At 36.8% G+C, this 25,032-nt stretch overlaps 1 protein-coding gene across 1 annotated transcript in view; it reads left to right on the top strand.

Annotated features, from left to right (window-relative positions):
- LOC150088444 (serine/threonine-protein kinase D3-like) overlaps positions 1-25,032 on the top strand; it is a 550,939-nt gene that overhangs the window by 117,439 nt on the left and 408,468 nt on the right. Inside the window, exon 6 of the mRNA XM_090370161.1 lies at positions 6,879-7,068. Within this exon, the coding sequence (XP_090226287.1) occupies positions 6,879-7,068 (190 nt within the window). The remainder of the gene's footprint in view (positions 1-6,878; positions 7,069-25,032) is intronic.

Genomic DNA, 25,032 nt, shown 5'->3' with positions numbered 1-25,032 from the left:
CCATAAATCCAAGTATGATATCAAAATTAATTTTTGCATCCAATTCTTTTGTCCACCTGATAATGTCCAATCAAATTTGTCAGACAAGACTTCCCCTTAACAAACTCATGCTGTGTATCAACTATAACTGCAGTCTTGTCTAGATGATCCTACAGGTTTACTTAACCAGTGACTTCATTATTTTCTCTAGAACAGAAGTAAGTAAATTGTGATCACCACATCAGTACACTGTGATCAATGCCACCTAGTGCTTCCTTTATCTGCAGATTCTTAATGCATGAAGAATCACTGCTGATAATCAGATCAAGAGTATTACTCCCTCTGGTTGCTTCTCGTACATGCTGCTGTAGAAACAATCATCCAATAAATCCACAAAGACTTGCTAGTCTGTGAGTGAATATCCCACAAGTTCCAGTCTATATCTGGGAAGTTAAAATCCCCCATTATGAGACAATCTGATTTACTGGCCCACTCTATTTCCCTATACAGTTGTTCATTGTACTCATCAGAGTCATTAGGCCTACACACTCCTACTCTCAACTTGATTTTCCTAGTGCTTATGTCACACCAAACTGACTCAACACTGCACTGTCCACCCATGTCAACTGAATGCACTTCCTTAGATTTTAAGTGTTTCTTAACTAACAGCATTACCCCTCCTCCCCTTCTATCCTTTCTATACACATTGTACTCCCCAAATTCTACTCCTGCATTCCTTATCTCTGTGTGACACCATGTCTCTGATTTCCCAACAACATAAGCTTTTGATGTCTTCACCAGCACCTCAAATTCTTCAAATTTATTTAATGAATTTGAGGTGTTGGTTATGAGTTTAGTTAAGAATCACAAAATTGTAAGGCAGTGCATCCAATTGACATGGGTGACCAGTGCAATGTTGAGTCAGTTTGCTGTGATCTAAGCACTGGGAAAGCAAAAATGAGAGTAGGAGTGTTTTATAGGCCTAATGGTTCTGATGAGTATAATGAACAGCTGTACAGAGAAATAGAGGGCCAGTAAATCCGAATGTCTTTTAATTGGGTATTTAAGTTTCCAGGTATTAGTATTAGTAACGGCCGCATGGTGCAAGAAAGCCTATGGCTTATGCTGCACCAGCCAAAAAAAAAAAAAAAAAAAAAAAAACAAACAATGATAAAAACAAAAAAAAAAAAAAAAATAAATAAATAACTAAATAATAATAATAATCATCGATAGGACACCATGCTCAGAGAATTTCATGTCTGACCGTATCGTAACACCCAAGTCCCTTTCCTCCAGTACTGGGTTTAGTTGAACTCCACCAAGTGAATAAGTTTTTTTGGGATTACTGTTTCCCAGGTGTAATACCTTACACTTTGTTGGATTAAAGCATAGCTGCCATTTTTCTGACCAAATTTAGACATCACGCCCTCTATCTCTTCATCAATGTCGTTTATGAAAATTAAAAACAACAGTGGTCCTAATACTGATCCTTGGGGAACCCCACTTCTTAAATCCACCCAATCTGAGGAATAGCCATTTATCACAACTCTCTGCCTCCTGCCCTGAAGCCATCCTGCTATCCATCTAAGGATTTTCCCAGTGATTCCAACCTGTTCCAGCTTATAAAGCAACCGCTCATGTGGGACTGAGTCAAAAGCTTTGCTGAAATCTAAATAAACAATGTCGAAATTATTCCCTAAATCCAGCTCGTGAGTGATCCTTTCGAAATAGCGAACCAGATTTGTTAAACATGATTTTCCCTTTACAAAACCATGCTGAGTATCCTTGAGAATTTCAATTCGATCCAAATGATCCTGAATTCCACCCTTGATCATTGCCTCCATGATTTTCCCTACTACTGAAGTCAGACTGACAGGTCGATAATTTCCAACTTCACTTTTAGAGCAACCCTTATGTATGGGAGATACATTTGCAATCCAATCCAAGGGAATCTCCCCAGAGTCTAGTGATGCTCACATAATTAGCCTCAGTGGTTCAATGCACTCGCTTGCCGCCTCTCTTAAGATTATAGGGTATATTCCATCAACTCCAGGAGCCTTACTGGTCTGTAGGCCCGAAAGTTTTTTCATTAAATAATCTTGCGAAATTTCAATATCATTAATTACATATTTTTTAGCTTCGCTCCCACAATTTCCCATTGCCACGAAAGGCTTTTCATTTGTAAATATCGATGCAAAATAACTGTTGAGCTCATCTGCAACGGCAGCTGGTGTATTTATTACTATCCCTTTTCCCTTACGTAAAGGTCCGATCTGGTTTGTCCTGCTCTTCTTGGCATTTATATATGTGAAGAATTCTTTATACCCCCTCTTTGCTCTGTTTGCTAGTGATTTCTCATAAACTGCCTTTGCCTGTCGAACCTTTTCTGTGGCTCTATTACACATCACCTTGTAGCTGTTATAGGCTTCAGTACTTTTTATTGCTCTGTAATCTTTCCATGCCACCTTTTTCTGCTCAAGTAATGTGGCAACTTCAGTATTCATCCAACTTGGAACCCTTCTCGTGGAGTATTTTTTTAATGGTATATACGCATTCAAGGCATCTGTGATTAATGTTTTAAAAGCGTACCACAGTTCAATTGTATTCATTCTCTGCGCGATATCTACCCAGTTAATAGAGGCCATGTAGTACCTTAAGGCATCGTAATTTCCTTTTCTGAAATTAAAACCCATTCCTTTGCCTTTTACTTCTGCTACCTCTCTCGTTATCATCCACCGTAGAACTCCGTGATCACTTCCTTCTACTGGTTCCTCTACTGTCAGCCCTGTTATGTCATCTGATTCATGTGTGATGATGAGGTCTAGCATATTCTTTTCTCTAGTACTTTCTCTGACATGTTGATACAAATAACAGTCATCTAGTTGATTTAAAAATTTTGTTCCCCATGTCGAGTTTCCCATTTACTCCAATCAATTAGAGGCAAATTGAAATCACCCATAATAATATTGACTAGAACTTGTGGGTTGATCACTCACTGACTAGCAAGACTTTTGTGGATTTACTGGATGACTGTTTCCTACAGCAGTATGTTAGAGAGGCAACAAGAGGGAGTAATACTTTTGATCTAATTATCAGTAGCTATTATTCATTCATTAAGAATCTGCAGATAAATGAACTGCTAGGTGGCACTTTTAACTCCAAGTGTGCTTGTATCCACCAGACAGTAAGAAATCAATTTCTCAACATAAAATGCTCTTCTCTTGTCTTTTCTAGATACTTCCTCATCAGCACCTTACCACCAGTTCTCTATGGCACAGAGATTTGGTCTTCTGCTTCTCCCATCACAGTGATAACAATATTCATTGCCGAATATTGTCTTTTAAAGTGGGAATTTCTCCTCTAGCAAATGACCATCACCACCAAGATACCTAGCAAATGACCATCACCACCATAACCTAGGTATCACCCATTTTCTGGGAGAAAAGATTATTATTCTTGGTTCAAATGCTAATTGGTTTTATCACAGAACCTTGTGTATGGGATACATGCTTGTGGAGGATTTCGAGAGTCCGAGAATGCTTCCCTCTTTGGTACCATACATTAATAGACATGGATGGCCTCTCTAGGAGGTTCCTGCCAACCCAAATGTTGCCTGATATCCAAACATAATGATTGTGACCTCAGGAAGTTTTCCCCATGCAAGTAAAATCAGAATAGCCCGCCTACTAAAGCAAGTAGGTGGGCTATTTTGTATGCTTCCAATCTGCACGATGCGGTTGATATTTCACCTGACATGTAGAAGTGCCTACTGAGACCATGGTGGCTGATTTCATTGCCAGTTTCAGTAGAGAACTTTTATCTTGCCTTGGCTGGTCATTGGTGAATGGTTTGCCGTCTCTTGACTTTGAATGACTTGTTATGGTGGGGGTTATGCATATTTAGATGTATATATATATATATTGATTATTTTATAGATAATTCATTATGCAATGTTAATACAATTATCTTATTATATGTGTCAACATAATATACCTTTTCATTTGTTACCTATAGGCTATGGTACATTCTGTAAAGATTAATTAATTTATTTATTTACATTATGAATGAGATTGATTTCTCCTTGCATAAAAAAATGTCTGTCATTCAGCATGCAAGTTTTGTTTTTCCTCTTCTTTGAATTGGAGAATTGCATTGCATTTAAACAGGGTTCTTGCTTTACTCACACCATTAAGTATCCTAAAAGATGAATTTCTTGAACTTCATAGGTTGAATTTAAAATGTAAAATTAAATTATCCAGCATAATTTCTCTGCAGTCTGCAATTAAAAATTTCTTTCAGGAAAATTAGAAAAGTCATAAGTGCCCCATCATGCAATTTGAAATCCATATTCAAACTAAAAATAATATTAATTAATCCTCTGCATTCAACCATCTTTTGGCAACTGTCTGCACCAAGGGAGTTGCATATCACTCCCATTTTTTTATATGTAGGTAATTGAAATATTGAAACTTTTATCTTCAGTTTGTTGCATGGACCCCTATAAAATTAATTTAGTAACATTTTATTTAATAATAATAACAATAACATGCACTGATTTAGTATTTACTAGAGTTGTCAAGTATTCAGCATTGACTAAAACAGTCATTATATTTGAGCTTACTGTCTGGTAAACAAATTAAGTAAATACTGGACATGTAAATGTTCATTATTTTTTAAATTGTAAATTTTACAGTTGTTGTTGTTGCTGTTTCTGTTTAGATAGAACTGTACCTTGTAATCTTTGTTATTTTCACATTGCCAGAATAATAAAGGTTCAGCTATTTTAATGAAATATCAATTTCTATTGCCAGATGAATATAACACAGAGTAACTTTTTTTTTTTTAATAGGCTGTTTTTTTAATCTGTTTTTTATGAAAGATGTTTTCTCTATAAAAAAATTAAGCAAATTTCAATTAAATTATAACTTGTAGATTATTAATTTGAATAAAGTTAGTTCAGTTATATTTTAAATTAATGCTTCTTACTCTAACTATCCCCTTCCAATTACAACTCTTTTTATTTTTTTATTTTTTATAAATTTTTTTCGTGGGTTTCTGGTACTTTTATGGTTTCTATAAAAGTCATGAGAAAAGTTTGGCACAAATTGTACAGTGATATAGCTACAACATCATCCAGCAAGCCTGTCTACTTTGAAGTAAGTTATGCCAATGTGCAAAATCAGAAACTGCAGATGGAGCAGCCAATAATGTCCAGATTTTCTGAGAAGGTTACTTGGGAACCCTGGTAGTTACTGAAAAATTTTCTACACAGACAGGAATATAAAACAATATTGTGGGTTACAAAGGACATTAATAGTGACTTTACTAAAAATATTGTTACAATGTGTAAAAAATATCCCAAAAAATCGATCGCAAAATAATATACTAATAAAATGAGGTATTTAATTTGTCAAATTTTTTGTGAAATAAGTATTCAACAGCAGTGTTCTTTTCTCATTAATTTTTTGTGTAGTATAGCATTCTTTTCAAGCCTAGTTTGAGCAGTTATCATATGCTTTCAGATTTTCCAATCCTTATTCCCAACTGAATTAGCCTGTTGAATATCTGTATTCATTGGAATTTTATTTCTCCATTATGGTATTTTGAATGTGCTTTTAACATCTATACTTTTCTATGTCTAATAGAAATTAATAGTAAGTTTTGCAAACTCTTACCCTTTTGAGTTTCTTCTACAGGGTGTAGCAGAAAATGCATACACAATTAACTTTTTAGATTGTGTTCAGATTAAGTAGAGAATAGTCACATGTATATGAAGACAAGATATCAAAAGGCAGGATCTTGGAGTTTTGTTTAAAGCTATTTTGTACCAGTCCACCATGGAGTGTTGGTCTGGGATGCCAGTTGTGCTTTGCTTATGTTGAGTTATTTGTGAAGTCGTTAGTTTCAAACCCTCAGTACTTGTCATCCCATGTTAATTTGGGTTACCAAATAGTGACCGACAGGTTTGGTGTTAGGTACATTGTGTTCATTTTAGCATTCTGTGATATCTCCAGAAAACATGGGGCAAGTTGTTGATGCAAGTAATTCTTGGTGCACAATTCAATTTCATCTGTCAAAGGAAAAACCATTTGAAACATCTATTGAAACTTCTATGTTTATCCTTAAGGGTTTAACACAAACATTTTTAAGGGATAAAAATTTACCTTATTCTCAGAATAATGTAGTGTGCTCTGTGTGTGAGAGCATCAAAGTGGTTGATAACTCACTTATCAATGAGCAGCATTATTAGATCTTCAGAAGCTGAGTCTCAAGAATAAATTAACTTCAATAAATATATAAATTTAGATTCATCTGTAATGATATGAAATTATAAAAACTGAAAATAGGTAATGTTCCATATTGTTTTTCCTGGTAGTTGGGCCGACCGGGCTAGCCGAGTGGGTAAAGTACCTGCCCAGCAACCCAAAGGTCGCGGGTTCGATTCCCGCCTCGGGCTTGGATCGAAGTACTGCAAAAACCTTGGGAGGTGCAATATGGCCACAGAAGCCGATGCGCCAACAACTACCAAATCCTGGTAGTTGAAAGGGATAATTTTGAACCTTAATATATTTAACTATTACTACTACTTATTATTATTATTTATTATTTTTTTTTTATACAAGCTTTGTAGGTATGATGACCTGTGGTAGCTGTGCTATTGTATAATAATAAATGGAAACTTGGGTGGATGTTTGGTAAAAGTTCATTAATTATGACATCAGAATCAGCAAAATTTATCTATTTTCATGACTAAACCTAAACATGCGTGGAAATCTTTTTAAATATGTTATTGCTGCAGGGAATGAAAATTCATAAGTGACATTTAAATTGTGCTCAGTCACTCTTTATGTAAACTTAAATGTAAAATTAAATTCCTCTTTTTTTAAATGTTTTCTCAGCTATCACCATCTTCTCCATCAAGAGATAGGTGGTCATTTAGTGGGAGGCCACCTTGGGTGGAAAAAGAAATGGCAGATCGCATTCGAGTACCTCATAGATTTGAAGTGCATTCATATACACGGCCTACCGTATGTCAATATTGTAAAAAGCTGTTGAAAGGAATTATCCGACAGGGACTACAGTGTAAAGGTGATGATATATGTGAATTTGTGTGTGTGTGTGTACATGTGTACTAATTACTACTATACATACAGATAGATTATGCATTTATATTTATTTTTTACTGAAATGTAACTATGTGTTTCATTTCTATTTCTTATTGTTTTATGGAGGAAGATAATTTAATATACCTAATCAGTATGACTTAAAACTTTTAATTTTTATTGAGAAAGTTAAAATGCAAAAGTAAACTTTGGTCCAATTTACAGAACCACTCATTTTATTTTTGATTCCTTTATGTATCTAAAATATTATAGTATATAAAATAGCTATGATGCTTCAATTACATTTATATTGATATCAATATTTGATGAAGAATAAGAGAAATTTACCTCAATATGATACCTAGAACACTTTTTTTTTTTTCTTTTTTTTTTTTTCTTTTTTTTTTTTTCTTTTTTTTTTTTTAGTAATAGCCATATAGTGCAAGGAAGCCACAGGCTTTTGCTGTACTGATTGAAAAAAAAAAAAAAAAAAAAAAACACTAGATAAGGAAATACAAATTATACCATGCAAATTTTGGTAACTATGCAAACATTCTTAATTGCTCAAGTAGTCCAAAAAACCCAATTCTTACAATAGACAAAAATGAAAAGGGCGACAGCATTTATGACCACCTTCATCAGATTATCATTAGCATTAGTAGAGGCATATGATACATGAAAGCAAGCTTATGCAGCATCAGCCAAAAAAAAAAAAAAAAAACCCCCACTCCCATTTCACCTCTCCATTCGTTCGAAATACCTGTCCAGCTGATCCTTAAATTTATTTAGGCTATCAACTTCCACAACAAGGAATGGAAGTCTGTTCCACCAACCAACTACCCGCTGGCTAAAGGCAAATTTCCGCACATCTATCCTACATCCGTCTTTCCTCAATTTGAATTTATGCCCTCTCAGGTGATTATTCTGAGCAAGAGGAAGAATCCCATCGGCATTGAGCATGCTCAAACCATTCAAGGCTTTATACACTTCGCCGGTGCTTAGTTTCCAGACACTGTAATTTGCAAAACTTAAGCCTTTCTTTGTAAGAGCAACCCTTTGTTCCATTCACTAACCTTGTTGCCCTTCCTTGTGATCGTTCCAGCAGCTCTACATCCTTCTTGAAATGAGGCCTCCAGACCTATATACAATACTCAAGATGTGGCCTGACCATTGCCTTATACAAGGGAATAATCACCTCCTTATCCCTGATAGAAAAATTCCTGTATATCATTGACAAGACACCATGAACTACTCTTGCAGCCAGTCTGCACTGCTCAGAGAACTTCATATCTGCCTGGACAATTACCCCCAGGTCCTTTACATTCTCTACCACTGTCAGTGTATTACCACCGAGTTGATACGTTGCTCTAGGGTTAGTTTCCCATATGTAGTACTTTACATTTGTCAATGTTAAATTTCATTTGCCACCTCTCAGCCCATCTGCTCAACCTTTCCAGATCCTGTTGCAGCAGCATAGCGTCAGCCTTAACAACCCTGCCAACCTTTGCATCATCTGCAAACTTGGACATTAAGTTTGATATACCATCATCAATATCATTTATAAATACAGAAAACAACAATGGACCCAACAGTGAACCCTGAGGGACTCCACTAATAACATTAGTTCACGATGAGCAGTGTCCATTGATTACCACTCTCTCAACCCCCTCAACCATTCCTTTATCCATAGTAGCAGTTTGCCTCCAATGTGTGCAACAGTATCAAAAGCCTTTCCAAGATCCAAATATATGATATCAAAGTTATTCCCTGCATCCAGTTCTTTTGTGACTGCATCATAGTATCCAATCAGATTGGTCAGGCAAGACTTTCCCTTAACAAAACCATGTTGTGTACGAGCTATAACTGAAGTCTTGTCTAGATGATCCTGCAGTGCTTCTTTAACCAGTGCCTCCATTAATTTTCCTGGAACATAAATTAAACCCACAGGTCTATAATTACTTGTATCAGCCTTTGATCCACCTTTGTGAATTGGGGTCACATTTGCACATCTCCAGTCTATGATTACCTCTCTTGAGTCCAAAGAAGCCCTCATAATTATGGTTAAGGATTCGCTTACTTCCTTTGCTGCCTCCTTTAATATAACTGGATAGATCCCATCCACCCCGGGTGCCTTTTTTATGTTTATCCTCAACAATTTCTCCTCCAGTTTCTTCTCAGTTACAGTAATACCCCGACTTACGCTACCCCGACTTACGCGAACTCGGAGTTACGCGGTTCTTGATTTTTTCGTTTGGCAACGCTGCCGCCCACTATCTTCAAGGTCGTTTTTCGTATGTTATCGATATACGGTGCGACGGCGGAGAATGAGAGCGAAAGATGAACAAAATTCAACTTTGCTGCTTTTATGTTTTTTATATCAGTGAAGGGGAAACACATTTCACCATAATAACGTAAAAACCAACACAATTCCAGCAATCGGTATAATCGCAAATGCAATTAGATCGAGTTTACTACCAGTTTATAACAGATTTCACTAGCAGAAACGCAACTGGATTTTTATTGTTTTATGGTAGTAACCCCTAGAAATGTGAGGTGTTAATAGTGTATCTCTGCCTTTATGGTGTTGTTTATTCAGTTGCTACATGCGCGCAGCTTTGTTTATGCGTATCAAGCGTGCCTCCTCGTTTTGTAATTGTGCTTTATTCCCTAAAAATGAGTAAAATACTTAATTAAAAGTGTGAAAAGGAAGCGTCCTGGTGAAGACACTGCAGATTCAGAGAGAAAAAGAAAAGCAATTATCGATAAACAGAGGCGGACTGGATCAAAAATTCTTACCCGGGAAAATTTATAGTGGCCTCATACTATGGTTTATGGCCAAAATCACACTGGCCCACCGGGGTTTCCCCGGTAAGGCTTATGGCCAGTCCGCCTCTGTCGATAGAGAAAAAATATGAAATTGTGAAACGCTTTGAGCGAAATGAAAGACCATGTGATATTGCACGTGCTACAGGCCTAAACGAAGCAACGCCGAAAAGCACATGACAATTGCAAACTTGACAGGTTGAAAATTGAAAAGGGCTCAATTGTAAAGGGCTTAAAAATTTTAGAAAACATAGACTCCAACAAAGAACGCGTTATAGCTACAAAGCAAGGAATAAAAAAATTATTAGCTTGCTACGAAGAAATTCTGCGTGAAAAAAAGAACGCGCTGTGTCGTCAGACGAATTTGTTAGATTTTATGAAGCCATCGACATCGAAATAACTTTTTAACGTAAGTCATTTGTTTTTTAATACATATTTTGTATTAATGTGTATAAAGAACTGCCATTTTATTAATATTTTTCTTCTAAACTAGTGTTTTTGTTAGTCCTTGGTCCCAATTAAGCAAAATTTATATGTATTTATATGCAAAGTTGTACCCCGACTTACGCGAATTCGACTTACGCGATTTTCGTCGGACCCACCTATCGCGTAACTTCGGGGTATTACTGTATTTCAAAATCATCTAGCTCACTTGCAAGAGTTTACTTCACCTCTGGCATTCCCCTTCCTGAATAACTTCTCATGTGTGAATGTAGATGCAAAATACTCGTTTAGTTTGTTAGCTACCTGAGCAGGATCCTCAACTGTTGAACCATCAATATCTTGTGGACCAATCTGATTCATCCCTTTCCTTCTAGAGTTTACATAAGTAAAGAACTCTTTTCTGTTTTTCTTTGCATCATTTGCCAAGGGTTTCTCATAATCTGCCTTTGCCTGCCTAATCTCCTTTGTGACTTGGTTACAGACCAGCTTATATCTATCATAGGCTTCCATGTCACCCATTAATTTATATGTATCCCATGCATTTTTCTTCTCTGCCATATGTCTCATTAGTTCATCTGACATCCATTTAGGCCTAAACCTTGAACAATATTTCTTAGTTGGTATGTAAAGCCAAGATAAGTTCTTTGAATGCATCCCATTTTGAATTTGCTGTTGGTAACATTATCAGTTGGTCCCACTGTATAGAATTTAAATACTGTCTCAGACCATTGTAGTCGCCTTTACGAAAGCAAAAACCTTTCCCTTTACCCCTGATGGTAGTTCCCTCTTTGAGCAAATCCCACTTGAGCACACTGTGATCACTTCCACCTAGTTGTTCCTTTATCTGCAGATTCTTAATGCATGAAGAATCACTACTGATAATCAGATCAAGAGTATTACTCCCTCTAGTTGCCTCCCGAACATGCTGATGTAGAAAACAATCATCCAATAAATCCACAAAAGCCTTGCTAGTGTGCGAGTGTCCAACCCACAAATTCCAGTCAATATCTGGGAAATTAAAATCCCCCATTTCTTTTGGTTCCTTTATGTATCCTTTATTATAAAATCCCCCATTTGATATGTTTCATTTTTGGTTCCTTTATGTATCCAAAATATGATAGTATATAAAATAGCTATGATGCTTCAATTACGTTCTATGTTGATATCAATATTTGATGAAGAATAAGAGAAATTTACCTCAATATGATACGTAGAACACTTCCGTATGATACTCTCCAGAAATTAAAATGATAAAAGATTAACACAAAATATGTGTTTTCTCTTAATCTATATATCATATTGAGGTAAATGTTTACTGTATTCTTTTTACTTAATCATTTTGGGCTAATCTTTTATTTGTTTTAATTTCTGGAGAGTTTCACACACAAGTTTTCTACATATCATATTGAGGTAAATTTCTCTATTCTTCTTCAAAGTATCAAAAATATGTAATATTTAGAAATCTTGTGTCATATTTGATAAGATTTTCAGTATTCTCTCTCTCTCTCACGATAAATTTTCTTAATTTTTCAGCATGAGTACACAAAAATCAGCAGAGTGTGTGTCCTGCCCAAGTCCATTTCAGTTCTTTAGTTTTGATAAGAATGTTCTTTACAGGAGTCTGTTGCCTAATCCAACATCATTATTCTAACGGCCAAGCCCTGTCACCATAGAGATCTTTTTTCTCCACCCATCCAGAATTTGGGCTTTTTGTTTTGCTTCATTGTAGTTCATTCTTCAAAGTTGGAGCATGTCATCAAGTGGTGTGATTTTTGATTGTCCACTGCTTCTTTTCCCTTCTAGCTGCCCTTCTAATATGTTTTATATCCAATCATTGTGTCTCCAGAGATATCCAAGGAACAACATCTTCCTTTTTATTATGGCTTTCTTGATTGTGTTTTGTTCCTCAACAGTTCTGATTACTCCTTCATCATCTTTTTGTCTCTCTAGTTGATTTTCATCAATATTCTCCACCAAAACATTTCAAATGCTTCAATTCCCCTCCAGTCTGTAGCTGTTATTGACCATGTTTCACATCCATACAGCAGTGTACTAGATATATATAGGTTTTGATGAATCTCTTACTCTTTTCTTTGTTTATCTTGCTTGCAATAAATGATTTCTTTTTTCTAAGTGCTTCTTTCGCTATTGCAATTCTTTTTCTCTCTAAATGGCTTTTACCATCTTCTTGTGTGTTGCTTCCAAAATATTAAAATGAACTTACTTGTTCAATTTTCTTGTTTCTATTTCTATATTGTCTGTTTTTCTTCGACTTTCTTTTCCGGCAACCATTATTTTTGTCTTTTTTGTGTTAATTTTGAACCCATATTTTAAGAAAACTTCTTCCATTACTTCTATTGAGTCTTTCAACTCTTCTTCATTTTCCCCTAGTGTTGCTATATCATCTGCAAAATGTGTGAATTTTGCTGTACTCCATGTATATTTATTCCTCTGGTTTTACACTTCACTTTCTAGAGCATTCTCCATGTACAAGTTGAATAGTGATGGTGATAGTGCACACTCCTGCCTAACACCTTTTCTTATCTTGGCTATTGCTGCATTATTTTGAAATTCAATTTTTGTTATTTGATTTTCATATAATTTTTTGATGGTTTGTCAATCTCTCCAATCAAACTGGGCATTCTTTGTGACTCTGAAAAACTTCTCCCAAAGAACACCGTCAAATGCTTTTTCTAGATCAATAAAAGCTATGTGTGACTATTCTTCAATCTACTATTGTGCGTAGCACTAAGATGGCTTCTCGTGTTCTTCTTCTATTTTGAAATCCAACATTCTAATTCTTAGTATAATTCATTCCATTCTTCAGTGTCGTTTTCAGCTTCTCTTTTATTCTTTTAGTGAGTGACCAGGTTTCACTTCCATAAATCTAATCTAATCTAATAGATTCCTATATGCAGTGATAGGTATTACATTATCTAGTTTTATGTTATACCTTGCACTAAAAAGGTTTACAACGTTGTAGAGCAGGTATCATTGTTTAAGGGCACAAAGGGTGATATTGTCATGTTGGCACTAATGACATTAAGAGTAGGAGATCTACAGATTTACTTAATAAATACAGGTCAATGTTAAAAAAAAGTCATCAGTTAGGGTTAAATTTGAAAGTGTGTGCAATTCCTCCCAGACATGATAAGAAAGAGTATATGATGAGAGCCTTGTCAATCAATTCAGCCCTAGAGAAAGAGAGAGATTGTGCAACACTTAAATGGGATACACTTAAATAGAAAGGATGCAAGAATATTTGCTGATGCTATCGAGGCAGTGTTAAGTGGGTTGGAAAATTGCTTGCTTGGAAGGATACACAGACTACAGATACACAATAGAGTAATCAATTAACAGTAGCTGCTGGCAGAGGTAGGTGCCTCCGTAGCCAGGTGGGCAGGAGTAGCAATGCGTAGCACACGCTTCTTGATTAGACTGGGGTTCGAGCCCGTGAATACCAAAAAACGAGGATGCGGAAAGGTCAGGGAATGATCACCGCATATCACCGGAGCAATATGGCCTCAGTTGCTAATGCTCCTAAAAACCAAAATAACAACAACAATAACAAATAACAGCTGGCAGAGGTGAAAGTGATTTTTGCACTGCTCCTATAGGAATGACTGGCAGCCTGGAAAGCAAGGTGCTGTGGATTTCAAGGACTGGTGGGTGTCATCGTCAAACAAGTAAATACATGGGCTGCATTAGGGTAACAAAGAGTAAGAACAGTGCATGTATACTGCATGTACACCAATACTAGGAGTATAGTAAATAAATTTGATGGGTTTGAAGTGCTGGTCAAGACATCAAAGGGCAGATATTGTTGTGTTATAAGAGACATGGTGTCACACAGATATACGCAATGCAGAATTGGAATATGGATATTATAATGTGTACAGAAAGGATAAACAGGATAAGAAGGGAGCAGAGGTTATGCTGTTAGTTAAGACAAAATCTAAGGAATTGCATTCAGTTGATATAGATGGACAGCGCAATATCGATGTAATGTGACATAAGCACTGGGAACACCAAGTTGAGAGTAGAATAGTGTTATAGGCCTAATGACTCTGATGAGTACAGTGAAGAGTTGTGCAGGGAAATAGTGGGTCAGATTGTCTCAAATTGGGGGATTTTAACTTCCCAGATATAGAATGGAACTTGTGCGATGGTCACTCACACACTAGCAAAACTTTTGTGGATATTTTGCATGATTGTTTTCTATATTAGCATGTTCGGGAGGCAACTAGAGGAAGTAATACTCTTGATCTGATTATCAGTAGTGATTCTTCATGCATTAAGAATCTGCAGATAAAGGAACCACTAGGTGGCAGTGATCACAGTGTGCTCAAGTGGGATTTACTCAGAGAGGCAACTACCATCAGGGGTAAAGGGAAGGGTTTTTGATTTCGTAAAGACAACTACGGAGGTCTGAGACAGTATTTAATTCTATACAGTGGGACCAACTGATGATTTTACCAACAGAAAATTCAAAATGGGAAGCATTCAAAGAATTACTCTTGGAAGCTACTATGCTTTACATATCTACTAAGAAATATTGTTCAAGGTTTAGGCCTAAATGGATGTCAGATGAACTAATGAGACATGTGGCAGAGAAGAAAAATGCATGGATCATCCAGACAAGACTTCAGTTATAGCTTGGACACAGCATTGTTTTGTTAAGGGATAGTCTTGTTTGACCAATCTGATTGGATACTATGATGTGGTCACAAAGGAACTGGATGCAGGGAATAACTTTGATATCATATATTTGGATCTTAGAAAGGCTTTTGATACTGTTGCACATGGAAGACTGCTGTACAAATTGGATTAGTGTGGCATTGGAGGCAAATGGATAAAGGGATGGTTGAATGGGAGAAGACAGAGAGTGGTAATCAATGGACACTGCTCTTCATGGACTAATGTTATTAGTGGAGTCCCTCAGGGTTCAGTGTTGGGTCCATTGTTGTTTCTGTATTTATAAATGATATTGATGATGGTATATCAGTTTTATGTCCAAGTTTGCTTCTTTTTTTTTTTTTTTTTTTTTTTTGTTGTTGGCGCATCAGCTTCTGTGGCCATAATGCACCTCCCAAAGTTTTTGCATTTTACTCTGATCCAAGCCTGAGGCAGGATTCGAACCCCCGACCTTTGTGTTGCCAGGCAGGCACTTTACCCACCTGGGTAGCCCGGTCGGCTTCCAAGTTTGCAGATGATACGAATGTTTGCAGGGTTGTTAAGGACACTAATGACAGTACGCTGCTGCAACAGGATCTAGAAAAGTTGTGCAGATGGGCTGAGAGGTGGCAAATAAAGTTTAACATTGACAAATTTAAAGTACTACATATGGTAAGCAGTAACATCAGAGTAATGTATCAACTCTATGGTACTACACAGTGGTAGACAATGAAAAGGATCTAGGGATAACTGTACAAGCAGATATGAAGTTTTCTGAGCAGTGCAGACAGTCGGCAAGGGTAGCTCATGGTGTCTTGTCAATGATATACAGGAATTTTTCTAGCAGGGATAAGGAGGTGTTTATATCCGTGTATAAGGCAATGAAGAAGGATGTAGAGCTTTTGGAACGAGTACAGAGAAGGGCAACAAGATTAGTGAATGGAACGAAGGGTTGCTCTTACGAAGAAGGGCTTAAGTATTGCAGATTATAGTGTCTGGAGACTAGTCACCTGCGAAGTGATCTGATTGAGGTGTATAAAGCCTTGAATGGTTTGAGCATGCTCAATGCTCATGGGATTCTTCCTCTTGCTGAGAATAATTATCTAAGAAGGCATACATTCAAATTGAGGAAAGACAGTTGTAGGATAGATTTGCAGAAGTTTGCCTTTCGCCAGTGGGTAGTTGATTGGTGGAACAGACTTCCATCTTTTGTTGTGGAAGGTGAGAGTCTAAATAGGTTTAAGACTGAGCTGGATAGGTGTTTTGAACAAATGGAGGGGTGGAATGGGAGCAGTTTTTTTTTTTTTTTTTTTTTTTTTCTGGCTGATTCTGCATAAGCTTGCTTTCTTGCATCATATACCTCTGCTAATGCTAATGTAACCACCATCAGGGTTAAAGGGAAGAGTTTTTGCTTTCATAATGGTAACTACAGTGGGATCCACTGATGACGTTATCAGCAGCAAATTCTAAATGGGAAGCATTCAAGTAACTAATCTTGGAAGCTACTAGGCTTTTCATACCAACTATTCTTGCTGTTCAAGGTTTAGGCCTAAATGGATGTCAGATAAACTACTGAGATACGTGCACGGGTTGCATGTAAATTATCTAGCGACACAGAAGCCTAAGGTAAATATAAGCTAGTCTATAATCAAGTCACAAAGGCAGTTAGGCAAGCGAAGGGGGATTATGAGATATCTTTGGCAAAAGATGCAAAGAAAAACAACAAAGGCCTATTTACCTATATAACCTCTAGAAGGAAGGGGATGAATCAAGTTGGTCCACTTGATATTGATTTTTTGACTGTTAATGATCATGCTCAGAAAGCTGACAAACTAAACAAGCGTTTTGCATCTTCATACATGAGGAATTTTGTAGGGAAGTGGAGAACAGGAAGCTTAATGATTTTGTAATAATTGAGAGAAAAGTGGAGGAGAAATTGTTGATGTTAAACATAAGAAAGACATTTAGGGTGGATGGGATCTATCCAGTTATATTAAAGGAAGCAGCAAAAGAAGTAAGCAAACCCTTAGCCCTAATTATGAGAGTGTGCTTGGACTCAGGGTAGGTCACCACAGACTGTAGATGTGCAAATGTATCCCAATTCACAAAGCGTGATCAAAGGGTGACACGGAGGATTTAAATGGAGTCACTGGTTAAAGAAGCATTGTAGGATCATCTAAAAAAGATTGCAGTAATAATTCAGATACAGCATGGGTTTGCTAAGGAGAAGTCTTGTCTGACCAATTTGATTGTATACTATGATGTGGTTACAAATGAACTGGATGCAAAAAAATAATTTTGATATTATACATTTGGATTTCAGGAAATCCTTTGATGCTGCTTCACATGGAAGACTACTATACAAATTGGAGCAGTATGGCATTAAGGGCAAGTTACTACTGTGGATAAAAGGGTGGTTGGGTTGGAGAAGGCAGAGATTGGTAATTGCAGGTGCGAAGTGATCTGATTGAAGTGTATAAGGCCTTGAATGGGTTGAGCAGGCTCATTGCTGATGGGATTCTTCCACTTGCTCAGATTACGAACCTGAGGGGGCATAAATTAAAATTGAAGAAAGACAGTTGTAGAATAGATGTGCAGAAATTTGCCTTTAACCAGTGGGTTGTTGATTGCTGGAACAAACTTCATTTGTCGTTGTGCAAGTTGATAGCTAAAATAAATTCAAGAAAGAACTGGACAAACGTTTAGAGCAAATTGATGTGCGAAATGGAATTTTTTTTGGCTGATACTGTATAAGCTTGCTTTCTTGCATCAAATGCCTCTACTAATGCTAAAATCATTGGTTCATTATTTTGTTTCAGACAAATTAGGATATTGCTCCTCAGTATGCGACTATTTCCTGAAAGCTATGCATCCGAAATTTATTGTTCTCTTGACTTCCTGCCATGTATCATTATTACAGCTAATGATAAGTATATGAATTTACTTTTTTAATTTCTGCTCCTTCAATGGTTATATCCCTTTCTGTGGCATACTTGTTTATCATAACTTTGTTTTAACCATATTCATCTTTAGTCGAAATCCTTACTAACTTTGCATAACTGATTAAGATTTTCATCTAATTCTTTGGGATCATGGCTTATAATCACAATATCAGCCGCAAATCATAAATGGTTTACTATCCATTCACATTAACTCCTTTCTGCGACTAGTCCAATCTTCTGAAAGCTTCTTCAAGAGCAGCTGTAAACAATTACAGAGAGATATTGTATCACCTTGTCAAACTCCTTCCTCAATTTTAAATTGTGCTACTGTCTTTGTTTAGTCTAATAAAGGAGGTAGCATTCTCATATATTTTTCTCAAAAGCATTCTGTATGGGATGTCTATGCCTTGTCTTTCCAGTTAGTTTTTTGGTTTTTTGGTTTTTTTTTTTTTTTTAGGAGCATTAGCAACTAAGGCCATATTGCTCCGAGGATATGCGGTGGTCTTTCCCTATCCTCCGTATTTGGTGGTCACGGGCTCGAACCCCGGTCTAATCAAGAAGCGTGTGCTACGCACTGCCGCTCCTGCCCACCTGGCTATGGAGGTGCCGTTTTCCAGTTAGGAGCCACATCCCAATCAGAGATATATTCATCAATTTTGCTTGTTGTTATTGTTACATCTATATTTCATTCATGGTGGAGAAAGTGAATGGCTTATAAGGTAGATTCTATACATTTAGATTATATGAAAGGATTGAATCTTCAAGTAGAGAACCTCAGGAATCCATATGCCCACTGTGCCATAAAAATGACTTTGTGTTAAAATCTGCTGAGATAAATTAAATTTCTGTTTCCAAATTTTGAACAAATCCTGTCTAAATAGTGTAAAGCCTGTTGAATATTCTCAGAGGGGGGGGACAATAGATGGAAACCAAGTAGAAGGTAATGATTGGAGCAGAAATTAACAGACTGGTAACAGTGGCATTGTATTCTCCAGTTATGGTTGTAATCACCAAGTCTTTGTCTAATATAACTATGGCTGATTTTGGGGGCTTATCCTGAGAATGGATTACCCTAGCAGTGGTGAGAAAACCCATAACTTTAAAAGCTCCATCCCACCTGACCGGGAGGAATAATACAGTTCTTGTATGCATATTAGGTTGATTTTAATTCCTGAACCACAACTCTGATTTCATCCATTGCTAACCTAGACCTTTGTCCATTTATTTTGATAACCTTTGTCCCCTCAAAGCTACATGGATTCTCTATCAAAATGATTGAAAAGGTTATATTATTAATTATTTGTTCTCTTGTTTACCATATTTACCGCTTATATATTCTGGACAACCACTGTCTCTAATAGAATGATGAAAATCTTTGCTCTTTCTTTTGCAATTCATGCACTTAGGGGATTCCTCCTTGTGCAATCAGCAAATATATGTCCATCACTGGCACAGTGGCCACAGGACACAGTTGTGTGGCCATAAGCCAGGCAATGAAAGCATTTGGCGACCACTGTGAAGTGGCGGAACTTGTGCGATGTAAAACCAAGGTAAATACGATCATTTTCCATCAGGCATTTAAAAAGCTTGGGTGAGAATCCTATAACCCAATTAACCACCTTATTTCCTGAACCGGAACTAAAACAAAAAGTTGTCCCCCGAGTAATATCATTCTGTTAAAAACTGTGGTCTTTCAAGTTTTTGAAAAACAAGTCATCCATAATTTCTTCCTTTGAATAATCCTTAGGGATTTTGTATAAAAGAATCGTGGGTTCTTACAATTTGGGCTTTCCCATAGAAAGCCTGGCACCAATCATGGTTGTAGAGGTACTAATTTTCCTTGCATTTGTAGGTTTGTAATTTCCACAAGTAGCCGTTGTTCCTCAATAACTGTATGTTTTTTATTTTATATACCGATACTCTTTTTTAAAAGTTTCTGTCACTAGTCCCTATTTCTTGACTTGATGCAGTTTTGGAGTCAGGCAACAGTCTTAAAATTACAATGTTATTTGGATCACTTGTATTAGTCGGAACCAGTGAGGAAAAATTAAGTCCAGACATAACCGAAGATTCTTCTACAGTCGGCTTTGGTCAAACCAGACTGGAGTCTCCTCCACCAGGAGTGAGACCCTCAGATCTGGAACATAAGAGACGCCAATAGAACCAACCAGTCTTTGTCTTTGATCTACTCCAGTTTTAACTTTTTCTTCATATGAGTGTGAAAGAGAAGCAGTAAAGTTACCTATTAACAGTTGGTCATACATGGATATACGAATTTGCAACTCCTCTGCCTTAATTTTTTCATTAGCGATTATCAATGTTGTTGTAATCGTTTCAAGATTGGCCCAAAGGCCTGTATAAAATTCGAGATCATTTTGGTCACTTTGTTAGCTTCCTTGCCCATAAAGTCACTAAGGGCTTTTTTAATTACGGTTTTGGATGCCTGTACTGTGGCTCCATCAGTATGACAATCTGGTCCTAGATGAATCACTAGAGTTGAACTCTGCTTATCTATATTTGGTTTTTCCATGGCCTCTACCATGTTATCTTGCAAGGGTGTGGCATTGGTTACCATATCTGTATTTACATTTTGTACAGTAGAGGCATTATTTCTACCTGAGATTCCTCAACCTCCACTTCAGGGTTTCAAGAAATATGTACAGGGGGTTGCTTTTGTTCCCATCTTCAGGCAAGGTCTAGTCATCCCTTGCAAGGGTAACTTTGTGCTTTTTCTTTTTAGTTTTAACAGATTGAGTTAAACTATTTGCCTGTCCAGAACTAGAAATACCACTATTGCCAGTCTGGCTTGAAACCACAGCTGAGAGCAGTGGAAACACCTGATCTGTTATCATTCTTGTCAGAGGAAGAATGTTGAAAGTATTTTTCACCTTGTTTCAAGTACTTACCAACTTGGGAATCCATGACTGAATGTTTGTGTAGATTTTACTGAAAGCACAATATAGTAGACAGCAAAATAATAAAATTTACTTTCCCTGAAAAGTAAAAAATTTTCTTTAATTTTGAAGAATTTTCTTCAACTTGTAGCTTCCTGGAAGATCTACATCATCTTCTTAGGGCTCCTCTGTAGTCAGGTGGGCAGGAGCAGCAGTGAGTAGCACACGCTTCTTGATTAGACTGGGGTTCGAGCCCGTGACCACCAACACGGAGGATGTGGAAAGGTCAGGGAATGACCACCGCATATCCCTGGAGCAATATGGCCTTAATTGCTAATGCTCCTAAAAACCAAATAACAACAACAACTTCTTCTTCTGAGAGAGAGAGAGAGAGAGAGAGAGAGAGAGAGAGAGAGAGAGAGAGAGAGAGAGAGAGAGAATTATATTTTTCGCAATAGAGAACCTACCTGATTCCCTAGAAAGAAATATCTTAAAAATACTGTATGTATATCTGGGATAATAAAACTTGCATACAAGTTCTGATTCTGCAGTGTTTTGAAATCCTGGTCAAGTCATACTATCCACCAGGGGCAGTATAAAAATATGAGGAAAATAAGTAATTTCTCTCACTTCCTATTGGCACCCTAATAAGTCCAGATGACCAATAGGAAAGTTTCTATGGGCTGCTGAACCTTTACCCAATTATAGCCCAACACTATACAGTATTTCTTACCTATGTGTGGTCAAGTCTTATTTATGGTTATGTCTACTCACTAACTTACCCTAATGAGGGTTTATATTTTATATTATACATTTCTACTAGAGGACGCTCTGGCCAAGATGGTATCCTCCTTATCAACTTCTTGCCTATTTTTGGTTCCAATTATTACGAAGAAGAAGCAATGGCGATAATGTTAAAAGCCCATTGAGACATCATATGTATGTAAAGCAATGGCAGTAGGGCAGCAATGTTGAAAACATTGTGTTCTATTCAGACAAAGTCTATTGAGAATATTACAGCTAAGCTTAATTATTATTGCAATACTTTAAACAGTCAGAACAAGGCAACCCCTTCATCAAACAAGACAAAACTTATTTCTATCACTCACCAAAAATTCATGAATTTCAAGTGACATTTTATTTCCATGGAGGTGGTCAAAAGATATCCAAAAATAGCATATCCCGAAGAGCACAAAAATCCAATAGCACACCAAAGACTAGTAGCAAAGTTAATAAGAGAAAGAGAGAGAGAGCTATTCTTTCTTTAACCTTCTTAATGTATTAGTTTTTTTTAATGTTTACTTCAAAAAATGTAAATAAAACATTAGCCAGGGTTTTAGTATGAATGAAATCTTGGCACAAACTGCACAATCTTTTTCCATGTTATGTAACAACACAGCTAATAGTTAAGAGAAGTTGTTGCTTTGCAATTTTTGACACATTATTCAGTGTTCGAGTTCAAATGATACCCCAATCCACATTAATTAACCTGGGAGTGATCACACTGGACTTGTCAGGTGATTCAATAAAACGTTTTGCATATTATTTTTGGTTTAATGTTAATAGCTGAAACTTTCTTTACCTTCCTAAGCAAAAATGTAGTTTTACTAGAGTTTTTTGAAGCAACATTTTATGTTTTTCACATTGCAATTAATTGAAAGAACCAGTTGCCACGCGGAATTTTTTTTTTCAACTTTTAGTTTTATCACATGTCAAGACAGGTGAAGGTCCGATTTTTTTTCTTTTTTTCTTCCATTTATTGTTTTATTACTAACCCACTACTGCTTTGTCACAAAGGTGGTATTGCTCCTGCCTCCACGTGGCTGGGCCGGTAACCTCGAGGGGAAAAGCATTCCTTCCGGGACGAAATGGAGCAAACAGATCCTAAGACCCAGAAATCCACTGGGTGCATGGATGAGACCCTTAAAGGGCGAAAACAGTCAGAGCCTGATTTTGTTGCAGCTAAACGTCAAAAGACTGACATAGCCAAAATTAGAACTGCAACCTTCTTATCATTCACTCAACTGAAGAACAACCTATTGGCAAACTAATGCCATTTCTAGTGCAAAAATGCCTAGAAAGCATAATAGGTAACCCCCAAGACAGTTTGTCGCTTGAGATCGGGAGACTTACTGGTTGAAGGTGCCACTGCATGGCAGTCTGAGCAATTACTCAGACTGTCGTGCATTAAAAACCTTTGGTGGAACTTCCATTACTGTTTCACCGCATGTTTCCCTGAACACGTCAGGAGGTGTCATCACCAAATGGGACCTCATGAACGTGTCAGATGAAGAGTTAAAACAGGAAGTACGAAATCAAGGGTAATCAATGTAAGAAGAATAATGACAAAGAAAGACGGCATACTAGTTCCCACTTGGAAATAATACTCACTTTCGAACCCTAAACCACCAACAGCAAAGCAGGTTACCTTAATTGCCATGTTAGAGCATGCATTCTAAATGAATTACACTGCAATAAGTGCCAGAAGTTTGGGCACTCACAGAGAGTCTGCAGAGGAGCAGCTGCCTGTGCCGCATGTAGGTCCACTGCGCACACGAACACAGAATGCACAGCTACAACACCTAGTTGTCCAAACTGCAGAGAAGCACATCCAGTGTTTTCTAAGGAGTGTCCCCTTTGGAAACATGAAAAACACATACCACGATACAAAACTGAACACAGTGTCACCTATTAAGAGGCCAAAAAATCTCTACCAGCCCTGAATAATAATAAACCAACCTATGCTCAAGCAACCAAAAGACATATATCAATTGCTACTACTACTAATTGCAACCTAAATTGTGGTAACCATACCGCCAAGCGAATCGCTATCTCAGTGGGCAAGGTCAGTACTGACAAGTAAACCAAACAACAAGCAAACAAAGTAAAGCCATAAATACTCCAATTACTGTACAACCAGATGCCCCCCCACAGCAAAACACTAAAGTAACTACCTCTCCTCCTGATGCAAACCAAGCAGGTTGCATGGACTTAGAAGATAGCTCACAGCAAGATGAGCACGTACTAGAACTATTTACTGATGAGGATATGGACACAGGAAAACTATGCAAAGAAGGGGAAAGGGAAACCTAAGCGAAACAAATCTTCAACCCCTCGAAAACAAATTGAGGGTTCTACTAAACCCAAATAATGCTTACATTTCTGCAGTGGAACTGTAGAGGATATCGCAGTAATTTAAATGATATCCGAGATCTCCTCACACAATATGATCCTATCACTTTCTGCCTTCAGGAAACCAATCTGACCTCACATATAACTGTTTCTCTCCGGAACTATATAATTCATCAGCAAGATCGTGTTGTACACAACCCTAACGATCAGGCGCATGGAGGTGTGGCATTGATAATCAACACTCAAATACCCTCCAAACCACTCCTATTAAAAACCAACCTTGAGGCAGTTGCAGTGCGAGTCAATTTTGACTTGACTATCGTATTAGTAGTAGTAGTAGTATTGGCATGTGATGCAAGAAAGCATATGAGCTTATGCAGCATCAGCAAAAAAAAAAAAAAAAAAAAAAAACAAATCACACCATTCCCTCCAAATGCCTGGCCAGTTCCTCCTTAAATTTATTTAACCTACAGTCTGTCCTCTTATAGCACGATAGTTGTGTTCCTAAAAACTCTCGTGCAATATAAACAACAGGCCCTATGGGAAAAGTGGGGTTAGGTGCCGACCACCCACGGTTGAACACACATTTGGAACCAAAACATTACCAAACACAATAAATAATCGGGTAATTTTAATATATGTAATAAAAAATATAATATATTTTTTATTATAATATAATAAATAATAAAAAATAAATATTTTTTATTATATTATAATAAAGTATTTTTAGTATTTTTTAATACTAAAAAAGTATTTTTTACGAATAAAATACGTATTTTATTCGTAAAAAAATTATTATTTTAAATAAAATAGTCGTAATAAAATACTTACGTATTTTATAATACGTAAGTATAAATTATAATACGTAAGTCGTAATAAAATGCTTACGTATTTTATTACGACTATTACGTAATAAAATATTGCTAATGCTTTTGCTTCTATCGTAAGCAAACTTGTTTTTTGTTTGATTTTCTATCCAAACAGATGACAGCCGTTCCATCCCTTCCAATTCTTGTGTCTTAATCTAATGGATTTTAATTA

This window comes from Mastigoproctus giganteus, chromosome 3 (genome assembly GCF_048544385.1).
Source record: "Mastigoproctus giganteus isolate SK-2022 chromosome 3, ASM4854438v1, whole genome shotgun sequence".
Classification (NCBI taxonomy): Eukaryota; Metazoa; Arthropoda; class Arachnida; order Uropygi; family Thelyphonidae; genus Mastigoproctus; species Mastigoproctus giganteus.
Note: the sequence above shows the minus strand (reverse complement) of the source record. Positions and strands in the feature narration are given on the sequence as shown.